The sequence below is a fragment of the Melospiza georgiana genome, chromosome 9 (assembly GCF_028018845.1).
Source record: "Melospiza georgiana isolate bMelGeo1 chromosome 9, bMelGeo1.pri, whole genome shotgun sequence".
NCBI classification, from domain to species: Eukaryota; Metazoa; Chordata; class Aves; order Passeriformes; family Passerellidae; genus Melospiza; species Melospiza georgiana.
In genome coordinates this window covers 10,147,750-10,163,419 of record NC_080438.1, presented here as the reverse complement: position 1 = coordinate 10,163,419, position 15,670 = coordinate 10,147,750, and the positions used below count along the sequence as shown (strand labels likewise).

At 38.0% G+C, this 15,670-nt stretch overlaps 1 protein-coding gene across 4 annotated transcripts in view; it reads right to left on the bottom strand.

The window, feature by feature from the left end:
- Positions 1-15,670, bottom strand: part of NEK7 (NIMA related kinase 7) — a 62,159-nt gene that overhangs the window by 17,247 nt on the left and 29,242 nt on the right. For all 4 annotated transcript variants that reach the window (XR_009114827.1, XM_058030364.1, XM_058030366.1 and 1 more), the window contains exons 6-7: positions 5,398-5,506; positions 3,114-3,221 (exon numbers count right to left, since the gene is read on the bottom strand). Coding sequence is in view for 3 of the 4 variants with exons in the window: in XM_058030364.1 (XP_057886347.1) it covers positions 3,114-3,221; positions 5,398-5,506 (217 nt within the window). In the remaining variant the exon portion in view is untranslated. The remainder of the gene's footprint in view (positions 1-3,113; positions 3,222-5,397; positions 5,507-15,670) is intronic.

The window sequence follows — 15,670 nt, the reverse complement described above, 5'->3', positions numbered from 1 at the left end:
TGACTGCAATGACTCAGCTGCAGATTCCCCTGCCAGCATTACTGTACACTGAGGGTGCAGGTTCTGAGTATGGCTGGGTATTTAAGTGGAGTTTATTCTATTCACAGAATGGTGCTGCAAACCAGCACCTCAGCACAGCCCCTACTGCATTAGAGACACACATGGGAGAGGAGAGTATCTGCACACATTTTCACAAGGTATTTTATCCTCCACAACCTGTGTGAGTTTCTAGTCAATCCCCTCACATAGCATAGTCTGTGCTGGGGACAGCAGTATCACAGAAATGACAGAAGTTGTCAAAACACAGAAGACCAGAATTCCATGCAGATGATTCTCTGCATTTGAGCCTTTTCAGAAGATTGCAGATCTGCTCCTTTGCCCTGCAAGAAGGGAGGCCCATGCTGGTAGCAGTGCCTGCCTGGACAGCACACTGCAGCCTTACAGCACTGCAACAGCAGAGAGATCAAGTGATTCTTTTTGTAACTGAAATATGAAAATACTTCTCTTTACATCCACTGAATGGCTAACAAAGAAAAAAACACATATCCATGAGCTGGTCTTAGAACTGCCATTTCACCAAAGAGCATAAGGCCTGGAATTCAGCCATTAAACAACAGCAGCAAGAAAACCCTAACAGAGTTGTAGGGAAAGGAGTAGGAAGTCTTTGTTGGACCATATTCCCCTTTCAAATATAAAGTCTTCTGAAAACAAGACATTTTGTCAAGTTTGTATCAAATCAACAATGCCTCCACTTCCTCTGCCCTTTTGTAAGAAATGTTTTCCATTTCCAAAAAGATATAGGCATGACAATAGTAAATTATTGATAAAGCTGTATAGAAGGAGTTAAGAACATGAAAAAACCCTGTCCAGTGCAGTTTTTTCATTTGTTTCAAATGGACCATCAGTAAAGATTCTAATTAAATCAGTATTATTCATAATTAGCAGTTAGAAGCTGTAGCTAATTAAAGTTTTAGTACATTTCTTTATCTCTGAAAGCCTGAATCTAGTTTGCTACTGAAATTTTTATAAAGCCTGTAAACAAGTATAAATTGCTACACATATGTTTGTAATTTACTAGGTTACGTGCACCAAAGGTTTATGGAATCATAAAAAGATACAACTTTGAAAGAAATTTCAAGAAAACCTGCATCAGAAACTGCAGAAGAAATCAATTTAAGAAGTGGTATCTGCTAGTGACGACAAATCAGAAAGTCAGTCTCCTCTGCAGCCTAAGTTAACAGCTGACACAAACCTTTTTTCTAGGCTGAATTCTGACATTAGGCCATAATTAAGAGGGAAATAGGAAATAAAGAGATGGGGAAAAAATAAAATAAAAAATAACAACTCTTCTACCAAGACACAGCCACCAACAGAAGAAACAAAGCTGCCATCCTCCCCTCCTTCCCCACTCTCTGGATGATTCTTGGATCTGTAAAAGATGAGCATTAAAGGCCTCAGGGGTATTACACTGTTTTTAAATCTGGCACAGTCTTCAGCTTTTTTTAATTTCCAGCTCAGCCTTCACAACAACTCCCCTGCCAGGAGCCAAAATAATCCAGGGTTGAGGCAGTCTGCTCCTCTTTAACTTCCTGGCTTGTGCCTCAGAATGCAAGTCTGCTCTCCCACCCTCACTGCTGACCTGTGCCTTATTCCTGAGCTCCTACTCCTTAGATTAGGATTTCCAGCTCCCTCTTCACAACCTACTTTCATCTGCAGGCAGGAGCAGAGTCCACCTGCAAGAACCCAACCCAGCCTCCCCACAGTGCTGCCAGAGATGGCCCCTGGCTTCCAAGGGCAGCAGGAACAGCAGCACTTTGGGTGCCACCCTGTGAGAGCAGCAGATCTTCAGTGTCACATGTGACTGACCCCCAGTGTGGAAGCCCAGCACAATTCCAGCCTGGGCTCGGCCCTCCTCCTCACCTCCTGCCAATGCAGGGCTGCACTCTGTGTCTGGGGCTCCTATTAACACCTCACCACTGACTCATGGCTTTGACTTCACCAGTCTGCACCAAACATGGGAAAAACTGGGAGGCACAAAGGAGTGACCAAAGGCTTTTCGGAGGACAGGGAAACAAGGAGTGTCAAAAGTTTCCCATCCTAAATATTATATTTTTAGCCATTAACACATGTATCACTCACATCTCAAATGTGGTACAAACATGCAATCAATAAACAGGCTTGAATTCAGCAACCACCAAACACAGACAATTCAGTGAGGGAAAAGAATGTTTTTGTATCTAAAAAACCTAACTTAACAAAATTATGAACAATATTCCCAACATTTCTCTTTAAAGCAGATGTTACTCTATTTACAAGGTTTTTCTCTTCTACAGAGATCCTCTTAGATTCTATCATTCATCTGTTACCTACTTTTAAACTTAAAATATATGCCAAATATTTAACTTTTCTTCTTTAAAGGCCTCTTAATAATCCTCATATTCACATGCTACTCAAAAGATGCACATTACATGAAAATTTTGTTTGGATAGAGATAATACACTGCTAGTTTTGTGTGCTAGCAAAGAACAAACTAAACATTTCAGAAAACTTAGAAAGACAAGAATAGAAAAAAGCTTTCTGGGAATTGTTAATTTTGATCTCCCCTCAACTACCTAAGCTTACATTGAGAAATGTCACCTTAAAAAATGGAACCTCCCTCTGAGAGCCCTTCAAACCCATGTAGCCAAGAGGTCATTAATGCCACTCATGCAGGCACACACAGAATTATGAGACTCATCCCAACACTGAATAAAGTTCAAGTCAATTTTTAAAAAATGCATCCATATTATCACCTTATTTTTTCCTAGCATTTCTAGGCAACACTATTGTCTTAAAAACTTGTTCAGAGGTAGAAATGTACACTAAATTATGCAAACAAAGGAGGGGAAATACCCAAAGTATTCTGAACGAAATACCTCAGTGTTACAGTGTTTCTGTATTTGTCCATGGTGCTGACCATTTTTTTATTAAGAACAACTTTAATATTTTTATTATTACTTAAGAACATCTTTAGCTGGTCCTAACCCTCTTCTTCTTCCTCCCGAGTGGGCACAGTATTTCCACCATGTAAAATTCTCTACCTGTCCAACACCTATACCTCAGAGAAAGCTTACCTAAAGAATGTGCAGCTGTGGTTTTGGAGCTGAAAAATCGACCAAGTCCAAGGTCTCCCAGCTTTACTACTCCTGTAGCTGTAATGAACACATTTGCTGGCTTTATATCTGAAAGAAAAATAAATTTAAAAATTTCAAAGTCACAGTGAGGTTGCAAGAAAATCTTCTCTTCCATTAATAACAGACCCAAAGAGGATTTTATTTACAGGTAATAGTGGTAAAATTTGACAGTGCTACTCAGAAAAAATGGGTCCAGAATGTAGAATTTCAAATACACTATTTTAACATTACAACCATCACTCAAGCAAAGACGACCAAGACCACAGAAAGTATTTTTAAAAAAAAAACAAGCAAACAAAAAAAACCACACCCCTGAAGTCAAGAAGAATATACAAGGGAGTTCATTACTATTTTATATAAGCTACATACAGAGACTTACATAAGAACTAGAGAAGCTCTTTTGTTATGTCTTAAAGTAACAGCCTAAATATGTTTTCAAGAACTGTACAGCATTTTTCATCACTTTTGCTGATCAAATTAGCCACAGTGGCATAACATCATTTATTTGAAATAGATAACTGATTCTCTGTAAGAGCAGGCTTTAAAAAAGAAGCAAGTTTACTCAGGAGAATGGTTATTTGAACTCGTCAGTGGAATTGGGCTAATCAAGTAGAAACAAAGAAAAATAATGATGTATACCCCAGTTATTTTTCACAAGTAATATCCAGTTTAAGTTTTAATCCAATCCCTTAGAGGCAACAGCAGAGACTCTCATTCTATGATTTCTAACAAGATACCTGCCTTGTTAGTCTCCTAGATAAACTGACCTGTTATTTGTTTGGCAAGGGAGTTGAGCTCTTACTCTGCTGAAGAGCAATCCACCCTAGCCCTAAACTTACAGAAATCAGTTCACTTTGATAAGAGGGGATTACAGTTTGCATAAGATACAGGCACAGTAAAAGGAATGGTTAATAACCCTTCAAGCACCAGCATTTTCAGGTTTCTAGTAAAAAAGTTACAAAAGCTTTAGAGGAAGACAGAACCAATTATGTGCTCCTGCTATCTGACCCAGTTTTCAGGAGTTTGGATAACCCTTTGTGTAATAATCCAACACGGATTTAGCTCAATTTAAAAATAGCTTTAATTGCCATTGCTTTTGGCATATAACCATGGAATCACTAGATTTGCCATAGGTTTGCCAGAAGCTCTGAACTTAGTACTTCAGTTTAAGGAATTGAAATCCTTTTGTTATGAGCTAAAATATACAGAAATTAATTTAATTATAAACATATTAAAGGAAGATACTTGCACCCTATGGAAAGAATCTGCATTCTATGTCTCTCTCTTTGTATCATTCACACTTGCAGGCACCTGTACAAATGCACAAAGGGGGAAAAAAAGAGAATCACAAGGGAAGGGCATTTGCAGGGGCAAGAGTATCTAAGCTCATCTGCAAAATTTCCAGCTGCAAATAACAGAGCCCAGCAGACACTGAGGGACTGTTCCTATCAGGCATTGATTGAGCCATATTCTAGCACAGGGAACCACCAACCTAGGACAGGCAATGTCACCTGAAGCCACACACAACTCACAATCCGATAACCAGAGGGATTTCAGAAGCGGGAAAAAATAGCAGATCTAAGAAGAAGCTATACTATGATCTGTTTTCTTTGACTCAAGAGTTATGAGGTGAAATAAAGACCCCATCCAGAGGAGACAGCATCACCAAGGTTGAAAATGGGCCAAGGAAATTTAGTACCTGACAGGGATAGCTGCCAACTACAAGGGCTGCTGTACAGAGATTGGAAATAGTGGAAAGGAGCAGAGAACTGGAGGAAATGCTCACACCTGCACATAATCCAACAGAGAAGGGTCTGTACATCATAAGCCAGCAGAACAGGAGCAGATACTCTTAAGACAACCAGGTGCAAGAGTAGTAAAGAATGGACTGACAGATCTGTGCAAGGCAGGCAGCAGCACTTGAGTAAGACAACAAGCAAATATAGAAGAATAAATACAGGGCAGAAGATAGGAGCCAGAAAAATGAAGTAGCTATGGCAGGGTATCCATCACTCACAGAACTATTGCTTATTTTGAAAAACTTGCTATCAAACAAATGCCTACCACAACAAATGTACAACCACAAACTTCTCTCAGTTTTCTATTACTCGTAAAATCTTACAGAAACATGCAATGTTTCAGCTGTCAAAATTGATTTCAGCCACTTTAATTCTCACATAGTCAAAGGTATAGTAAGGACAAATCATCTTTGATCCTGTATTACCTCTATGCATAACACGACGAGAGTGCATATGTTCCAAGGCACTGCAAAGCTGAACAAAGTACTTCCAAACTGTTCTTTCAGGAATCAACCTCTTCTGTTTCTTAAAATGCTTTAAAAAAACATGGTTAGTGAATATTAAAAATTAAAACTTGCATAAAATTACTGAAAAAAAAAGACAGAAAATTCTTAATTAAAAAATAAAAAAATACAAGAGGCTCACAATCTAATGAGAAAGGTTTAACAGAATTTCTTGACACAGAAAACTTTCCCCTTAAATATTAATATATGTATCATCACTGCATGTATATAAGTCAGTCTACACACAGAGCCACAAATAACATTAATGAAATAAAAATCCTACCCCAAAAAAAGGATTTATACAGTATTTAGCACTCCTCATTACTGGATTAATGTGGTCAGAGTAATTTAGTGTAAAGCAGCCACAGAACAAATAAAGGCCAGATACAAAGTTATGTGCCACAGAACGTCCCAAATTAAATACACTTCCTTACACCAAAATTAATTTCCATATCCTCATTTTCTAAAACAAAACTAAACAAAAAAACAACAAAAAAAAGAAGAGTAGTGTCACACAGTCACAAAGATCATGTAAGAAGAATTGGTCACATTAGTTTTAAAAACTTCTGCAGTACATGAAAGGGAATTAAAGGAACTGATTTCTGAAAACTTCACAGTGATGTAACTCCTGTTCAAATATTTTCTATCCTGTATTAAAACCCATTCCTGATCATTGGTAGCAGTTCACTGGCCTATTAAAGCTTACACAAAAGAATTACACTCTGCTATACACATCAGCTTCAAATGTGGTATTCAGGCACTGAGTAACAGTCCTCCAAAGATATCTACTGAAAACCTGGAATTCAGCCAATGTTAAAATGCAGAAGTTTCATCATTATAAATTCTTCAGCAAAAGGGAAAAAGATGGAAAAATTGTTGCTTGTTTACCCTATGTTTCCAAAGAAATTGTATTGTGTCAGGTTTTGAAGTTCCACACAAGTAGAAAATGCACAAAAAACATTAAGACTTGCAAAATTTTAGATGGAAAGCAAAGCACTTGATGTATTTTAATTGTGGGTACAGACAGACTTCACACATGCACGCTTTAACAAAGTTCACATAGCAAACATTTATTAAATTGCAAAAAAAGAAAAAAAATCATACTATGTTAAAACATGCCAGTGAGAAGTTGACAGCTGCATCTGCACATTACAGAAACACAGGAGTGTGAGAGAGAGGCTTTTAAACTACCTATAGCAAAATGCATCAGTCGTACAAAGGATCTTAACATTCCACCAAATGTTTTTCGTTATAGGCATTATTTCAAAATGCATTTTCATTTAAATGAGGTAAAGCATACAAATTACGTCTTTAAATATAATTTTCTTTCACTCTTGGACTGAATCCAAACAAACCCTGTGTATCTGTTCTCCCCATAGCTGGATTTGCATATCAGAGGATTGTTTGATGTCAACAGGAAGATGGAGACCAGGTTTCTTTTCATTTAAAAACAAATACACAATACATCTAAGTATGTGTACATGAAAGCACAGTTCCTTGATTTAAAATGCATTCTGAAATTATCATAATTTTAACTAGGTACTTTATTTAAACATTCTGAATTATTATTTTCTAACTCGAATGCAGTGATGAAATGCCATTCACAAAATGCCTGAAATGGGAAGATTTTCAATCACACATTCCCATTCCCATTACCTAAAGTACCGCAGTGTACTTTCAAAGTATTTATGTACAAGTTTTCTTTTAACACTTCATTCACTTGCCATCCCTAGCACTGTAGCTGATGTACACTACAAAATTGGCTTCAGTTCTTACAGTGCATGGATGCAACTTAAAGTGGTCTCACTCTGCTGAAGGCATTAATAATTTTGCAGGACAATAATAACCTCCTCCTGAAAACATCAAAAATATTACTTAACCCCAGAGAATTTATCCATCTAAAGAGGATAGAAAAGAGAGCTGCCACATTTGCTAACAATGTTTAAACAAAGAAACAGGTAGCATTTTAATTTGTATGGGCTTAAAAATAATTATATTATCTTTAAAATAAACTCAATTAACATTTTATTGTTTGGTAATTAATTACTCTTTTTCCCTCAAAAATGTTCTCAATTTTTTATTAGGCTTTTGTCTACCAACAGACAAAACAGTGATGAAAAGCCATCACCAAAAAGATGAACTGTGCAAAACCAGCTATTGAAACAAGTTGTACTCTTTTAGGAAACAATCCAGCAGACACAGTTAGTTCTGAGGAAAGTCAAAAAGAAAATTCCGTTTCTGTTTAGAACCTTACCTTCTAACAAGAAATGTAAGTTGATGGAAAACACAGGCAAACCTATTTTTATGCCAAACAGTATAATTAGCACACATGAACTGTACTCAAAGCAGGATCCTTTCCTTTCTCCTTCATTTTAAAATAGTCCACAATGCAAACTGCAGTTATAACAATTGCGGCGTTTGCTCCCTCCCTACAGGGAAGCCAAAATGCAGAAGAGAAGATGCTGTAACAATAATTTTTCACCTCTGTTGCAGCACAGCAAAGAAGCAGCACAGCCAATGCTGAACTAATCCACTGCTTGATGCCTGAAGCATCCTGAGGCCCACAGCACCCAGTCAACCTCCCAGAGCTCTCTCCCACTGCACACAGGTTGGCACTACCTGCCCAGAGGAAGAATACAGCCTGACATACAGCCCCCTCTGAAGTGCTCTCATCTTCAAAACTTCATTATTCTCCTTCTTCCACCTGTCTTAGGCTCAAAGGACAGTCCTGATGTCCCTCAGACCACTGACCTTCTAGGGTGTGACATTAAAAAAACATGATCCTGTCTGAGGTGAAAGATCAATCTCAAACTAGCTGAAACTGGGCAAAAAGGGAGCTGCTTGTACATGTGCATTAAAAATTTGGGCAGTGCTGCAAGCAGTGCTTTGTCAGGTAAGTAGAACACCAGGCACGCTTTGGCAGCAGGTTGGCTCCCTGAAACAATTGTTTGTTTCAAAAGCCATATCCCATGAAACTTCCATCTCCATCTCAGAATAGAATTACAAAAAACTAACTTTGAAGAGTCACCACAATGTCAGTACATCGTGGATAAAACTGCAATTCAGTCATTTAATACAACTGGACATTTTGGTGGTCATAAATTTGGTAATCAAATGCCCTGAAGAGCTTTAAGGCAGGCAGGCTGCATCACCAGTTCATATTTTTATCCCTTTTACAGAATGACTGAGCAGTTTCATCATGGAAAAACAGAACTCTCCTGGTTCTCTAATGGATTGCTTAAAGAAAAATTAAATACTCTTCAAATGTTTGCATAATAATGAAATTAAACACAGCTGCCCTGCACCTAAACAGCAAATGCCATTCAGTTTCTTGACAAACAAAAGATCGATGGAGAAAAAAAAATCTAAAATCAACAAAGGCAGGAAGTCACATTATACTGAGTTTCTGAAGATGATGCTTTAAAGGTCAAACTCCAAAAGTAAAAGTGACAGCAGTTAGCAGCTGGTCCTACCTGAGCTTAAAAGGACAATTCAGACAATACTTACAGCAAAGACACAGGACTATGTTTGGATTTTCTAAGAAAACTAAGATTTCCTGCAGGTGAGTAGAGAGTGAACCCAGATAATTTCCACACAACTAGAAATTCAAATATGACTGCCTAGATCTCCATAACCATGCCTGGACAAAATTTAGCATTCAGTTCTGAGGTTGGTGTATTGAAGGATTTTGAGGTGTGATTTAGTCTGGTTTAGGTCTCACTGAATAGAGAAAAAATAGGAATAAATAAGAAAAAAGACAACACAATGAGTGTTGAAGAAACTAACTGAAGTAAAGTAAGCAAGATGTTTATGAACTTCTCTTGCAGAGAGTTGATAAATTGATCATCTAAACAATTTTGCAGTGTCATTATTTAAGAAAAGAAAAGAACTGTGGAACTGTCAAAGAAGCCCACACAAATATATCTGAATTTTCCCCTGCACATGCTGTAGCCTAGAGCTGTTATTGAAAGACAGTATTTCAAAGAAAAGTAAAATGAGAATGATGATTTCATTACTTTAAATAGATTCCTTCCTTTCTTTCATGATTCCATTAGAATCTTGATCACACTTTTTGTTCTCATGACTTCATTTACAGCTTACAAAAATATATATCACAGAAGGTTTTACACTTTACTGTATAAACTTGTAACACAGTGATTCAATGACCAGATACCATTAGGAAGAAATCTGACCTGCATCAAGAGGAAAGAGATGCAAAATGACTACACAGAAGTTCTGAGTAACACAATAGAGCTCTTGACCATTTCTGACTGTGTTTCTTTGGGAGCTTTTTTTAATATGGACAAGGAGGAAGAACAAAGAGGAAAGAGGAGGTCAGGCAGCCATGATAGGAAATTATGGAAGCACAAGCAAAAGCTCCCACTCTGTGAACACAACAGAAACAAGCCACAACAGGCAAGGGCATCAGGGTCAGCAAGACAGGCCAGTGAAGATGGGTGGCAACATCCCAAAGTTCTGGAGACTCATAAATATAGAGAGGAAGTCTGTACCTAAGTCTTGTTTTCTATTTTAAAAGCTACATAATTCTAGTAGCAACACAGCATGCCAGGAGTTTTGTCTAGTTCTGTTCTTTGATTGATTCACCTGCCCATCTGTTTAGACCATGGCAAGTTTTCTGCCATTTTTCTTTGCTTTCTATGCAGAACAAAAATAGAACTTCCCACCACATCCTGATTCATTCATTTAGTTTGATATACAGTGTCATCAAATTTGCCTACATTTCAAGAGTAGCAGCTGTCTCTTACTTGTAAAAAGAGAACAAATACCAAAAAAACCCACCCAAACTATTTTTCATCTATCAACTGAACATACCAAAAGCAGTAAGTATTCAGCCAATAAAGTGATGAAAATAAAAATATTTACCTGGTTTGTTTTCCAACTTTCATTAACAGTTGCTTATATCCCCCCCTTACTGAAGATGCCATACATTTATTTTTTACCCTTTCAGAATTCACAAGAAAAAGAGGTCAAAAAAATTAAATCTTCCTTTATTAGTCATCTTAGTATATTGCAAACTTTATTTCATTAAGAAGAACAAAAGACTAAGATACTGTACAAAAATTAACATACAAAACCTATTAGCATCAGAAGGACAAGTCAGTAGAATTAAACTGTGGAACTGTGGTCTTTCCTTTTAAAAAAAAAAAACCAAACCAAAAACCAGAAGAATGCTGCAGGGACACCACAGAACTGAGACAGAAGCATCTTCTCAAACAGAATTTTATTTCAGAAAAAATCAAAAAAGGACATTCACTTACAAGAAATTATAAGCCTTGTAAAGTTTTTTTTCATATTTTCCATTTTAGTATATATTCTTTCATGCTAATAATCAGACTTAGTAATACTTCTGGTTAAACTCATATTCCTTAGAAAGCTCCAGACAAAGTCACTTTACATAAATGTATTTTTAGCCAACTTTCTTTGCAAGGATTCATTTCATTTTTCCTTATTGAGCAGCCCACCTACAGTCCCTCTGTTCCACCTAACGTTTTTGCTAATGCAAAAGAGCAAGGACACAGAGTGCTCAGAAATAGAGATCACCTACTGAAATTTGATGTACTTGCAGAACCACTAATATAAAATTTCCAATACTGCATCATTTTCCTTGTCTCTGCTGTTACTACTGACTGGGGCTTCTTAAAACACACAGCCACATGTTTTAATTCAACAGTATTTGTTTACATGCATCTCTCTCCCAAAAAAATCCCCTTGGGAAAACTGGTACAGCATGAAGAGGTGAAACTCGTGCTTCAATCATTAATCTACCTCCTAATAAAAAACATGACACAGTAAATACAGAGGCTATAATTTTAACTTTTTTTCCTTTCTCTACAAACAAGGCGGACAGATTTGTAATCTCTATTCCGCGCAAGTTATCCACCTAGTGCAAACACTGACAGAGCAGATTTTTCAAATGCAACTCTGTGAAAAATGAAAATTAGTCCCTAAGTATTGTTTGCAGGTCATTTCAAACAGTAAAAAGTATCCAGAACTATTATTCAATAAAATCTTCCAACTCTCCCTGCTCTTTAAAGGCTCACAGACAATTTTAGAACCAGTGGGCAAAGGTGGAGATGAAATCTCCAAAGCCTGTGTAAGTTCAATGAAGTTTCCTGTCAGGTTCACTTTTCATAGCTGACGGACACCATTATTTTCCTGTGTGTACAGCCTACTTCAACACCTTCAGGTGTGATGCCTGTGAAGACAACTGACCACAAGACAAAACACTGCTGATTGTCTAATTATTTCAGCAGAAAACCTGCCCATTTATTCTTATTCCAGCATCAGCCACACACAATGGCTGACTCACAGCAAAACTAACAAGGCTGCCTGGCAATTACCCAGCCCAATTATCCCACTGATTACAAACTGGGGCACCAGCCAGCTCCCATTCTGCCAGCACTTGCATGTAACACACCCAAGGTACACTGCTCCTGCTGCTGCTCTCACTGTGGGCACTTGTGGTGACAGCAAAGGTGACAGTGGAGCACCTGTCAGACACCCCAGTGACACACATGGATGGAGGAAAAGCTTACCAGAAGCAGCTCTACCACCCTGCCAGGGCTCTGTGCCCTCAACTTTTAAGACTTCACAGCTCCATCCACAGAGCAGCCACTTCCTCTCAGAACACCCCACCCTGCTTTTTTACCTGCTACACAGCTAACATAGATACACAAAGTTGAACAGGATGAACTATTTTTTAATTACAGAAGGTTAAAAAAAATTAAAGAAAAAAGTTTTTAGCAGCCTTAAAAAAGGTTAGTGGCAAAAATTAGCCTGAGTGGTTCAAAGCCCCAGGTTCCTCCCTTAGGAAAAGGCACATAAAAATAGTTTAGCTTTGATCTGTAATTAGCACACTCTGTGTTACACTATCCTATTATATTAAAGGCTTCTTCAAGCTACACTCTATCTTTTGAAGCTTTTTTCAAAAATGAGTAAGGAAAAAAGCTAAGATAAAGGTGATAGAGAAAGCAAAAAATAAACCAATGAGGAAAAAAATATTTTGAAGCATTTAACATATATCAATGATGTAACTTCAGCAAAGTGCCAAACTGTTCTATATTATAAAATATAACCATATGCTCAATAAAAATACTTTGTGTGAGGAGGTTTGGCGTGGGGGTGGTGGTACTGGGGTTTTTTGTTCTTTAAATTAAATCTAGCAGTCATGGAAAGAAAAAAATAGCACGAGAGACATGGATACTGCTGAAAGCCAAAAGAACCAGATTCCATGTTTTAAAATCTGCAATTCTGGATCAAGGTAAATCAGTATTGTGAAATGAAATAAATTACACAAAAATGCACAAAAGACTGCTTTAAAAATACTTTTCCCAAAATCATTATGTCAACTATTTGGACATAAATATATGCATAAGAAAAATCTCAGAATTAGAGCCACAATAATTTCTCCCCCTTGAGAGTGTGTGCATGCAATTTTCAGTTCTGTTTTCTTTATGTTAGAAGACCCTTTACTCATTCATTCATGACACTCAGCTAATGAGCAGTTTGAAAATGTCTCTAGGCTTTGTTTATTGTGCACTATTCATAACCTATTATTAAATATAAGTTTCAGGGAGGGATACAGTTTCCTAGTATGCATTGTTGGAATATCAAATTAATAAAATATATTCACAAATGGTCTCAGAAATGATGAGGTAGTAATATCCCCATTTTACAGATTAGAATGTGGGCCAAGAATAGAGATCAAAAGTGTTAATTAATTCTGGCACCAATTTAAGGACCTCCTTCTCAACATACATAGCTGTATGAAACAGTCCATCTTCAAAGCACAGTTCCACTCAGAATGAAGCTGTGAATGCTCAATACTTCTACTAATCAAGATCCAGAGTTTTGCCTTCACTGTCAAAAATACAGAATAAGCAATTAGAATTATCCCCAAAAAGCAGTGCTGAAGCAGTTTATTCAGTATCCCTTAGGGAGAGAACAAGTAAGAATGGTCTTTGGAAAAACCTTGAATTGTACTAATCACAAAACCTTTGTCTTCCAAATTCCCTGCCTAGTAAACAACTATTAAAGCAAAGAAAGCAGCACAGCTGCAACCATTTCTACACAGAGTAGCTGCACCCTTAACAGAGTGACATCCCATCCTGCTCCCAGCCAGTCTGACTTAACCCATCCAGGCTCTCTCCCTGCAGACAGTCAGTTTGTCTGTCTAAGGGATCCCTGCCCCATCTGTCCCATTCTCTGACAACAACACATCAGCTCTGCTCCAACCTCCCTGTCCCCATGTCCAGTACTGGAAATCCCATTTCACAGTATCCCAAAACACCACTCTTATTCTCTTACGCTCCTCAGCCTCTCCTCCCAGTGGTACAAATTCCCTGTCTGCCTTCCCCTAAACCCTGCCACCCAGCCAAGGTGAGCTTGTCCTCCTTCTTCCCAGGCAGAGGCTCTCTCTGTGCCTAAGGATCACAGCTCCTTGTCCCAGCCTACTCCTCAGTCTGCCTTGTCTTCCCTCTTCTCCACAATCATCTCAGATTTCTGCCTTTCCCAGGCTGTTAAAAAGAATAAACACTCTCCAGACACGGGAAAGCTTCAGCCCATCCAAAGCATCTAGAAGAAGTTATTTCTGGCAGTGCCACCTCAGTCACCCACCCTACTCCAGGTCTAAGCACTGACAGTCACTCAGGTTGTGTCAGCACCAACAGACACAGCAGGTTCACACAGCTCTGCATGTACAGAAATCCTCAATTTCTGGAATTATGCTCCAGCAATTTCTGTTAAGCACATATGTTAGAAGAATTAAAATTTAGGTAAATTTTCACAGCCATTTCTGTAAGAAAAATCCCCTGAGTTTTACATCTGTTTCAAGGTGCAAAGGGGCTTAGAATATTTAAGATTCAAAGGCTGCAAGATATTATAATGAAGCATTGGCATCCAACATTTTAGTAGGAAATTGCTATATTTTGACAAACTGAAAGCATTCTCACACAGCTAAATATTTGGCAATCCCAGCAGCAAGCAGTTAGTCCTGCTGGACATGTGTGTGCATGGCAGAAAACAGCTTCTGCAACACTGCCATTCAAAATACACAGGAAATAGCATTTTTCCCACTAGCTTTCCAAACAGGAACATCAACTATCTCCTACAACTGCTCCAGTTTTAGATCAATGTTTTGGATAATAAAAAGACAGATAGCCAAATAATAGCCCTCAGTTAATAGCTGAGGGTTTCCCAAAATCCTGGGAAGGGCATGCAAAATTTAACACCTGGCCTGCTAAATTCTGACACTGCACCTCTTCCCTACACAGATGCTTCCCTAACTTCATACTCCCAAAATTCTTGCAAATATCACAGCAAAAAAAAATTACTGCTATTGCAATTAAACAGTCAAACAATAGCTACCATGTACTAGCAATACTTATCAGAAAATCCCGCTTTCTGCAAAAGCATCTATACATTTCTAGCACATTCCCGGGACAGCAATTCACCAGAAAACCACCAGTTGGGAAAAAACATTCCCTGCAACACAAGCAGCTTCACTGCAGAGGGAATGGGCAATGATGGGCTCTGAGGCTCCCAGGGCAGCTAGCCCTTACCCAGGTAAGCTGTAGCCAACCTCAGAGGGCTGCAAAGAAGTCTCAAACTCCAGAGCTAATGTACTTTGGCATGGGAAGCAGGGGCTGCATTCCAGACCATGTGGAGAGGAGAAATTGCTGATGCAGTTTCATACAGTGAAGCCCAAAATATCCACCTCTACTGAAACATTGAAATTAGAATCCATGAGATTTCAAACAAGTCTGAACAGAGCTCCAGCTCCTGCAAGGAACAATTTAGATCTGCATCAGTTACTTGGGAAGAAGTGACTATTCCTGCATTTGGACTATCCTATAAAAAAACAAGTTCAAGGACAAAGAACTCACTGGTCCTAGCTATAGAAACTGGAGATACCAATAGGAATTGCATACTGATGTTTTAAAATATTTCTTATTTTACCCAGCTAATTATAGTATGTTTATCTTTAAATAAAGTTGAAAAAATACATACAAAAAGTGCTGTCAGAGGAGTGACTGAAGTGCCTAGGTGACATTTTGTACAATTCAAGTTATTTTCCATCTATCTTGAGAAGGCAGCACACATATTTTCAACTTTTCAGATGAAAGCTTTTATGCTTGTTTCCAAAACATTATTAACTTCCTTAAGATCTGTATGA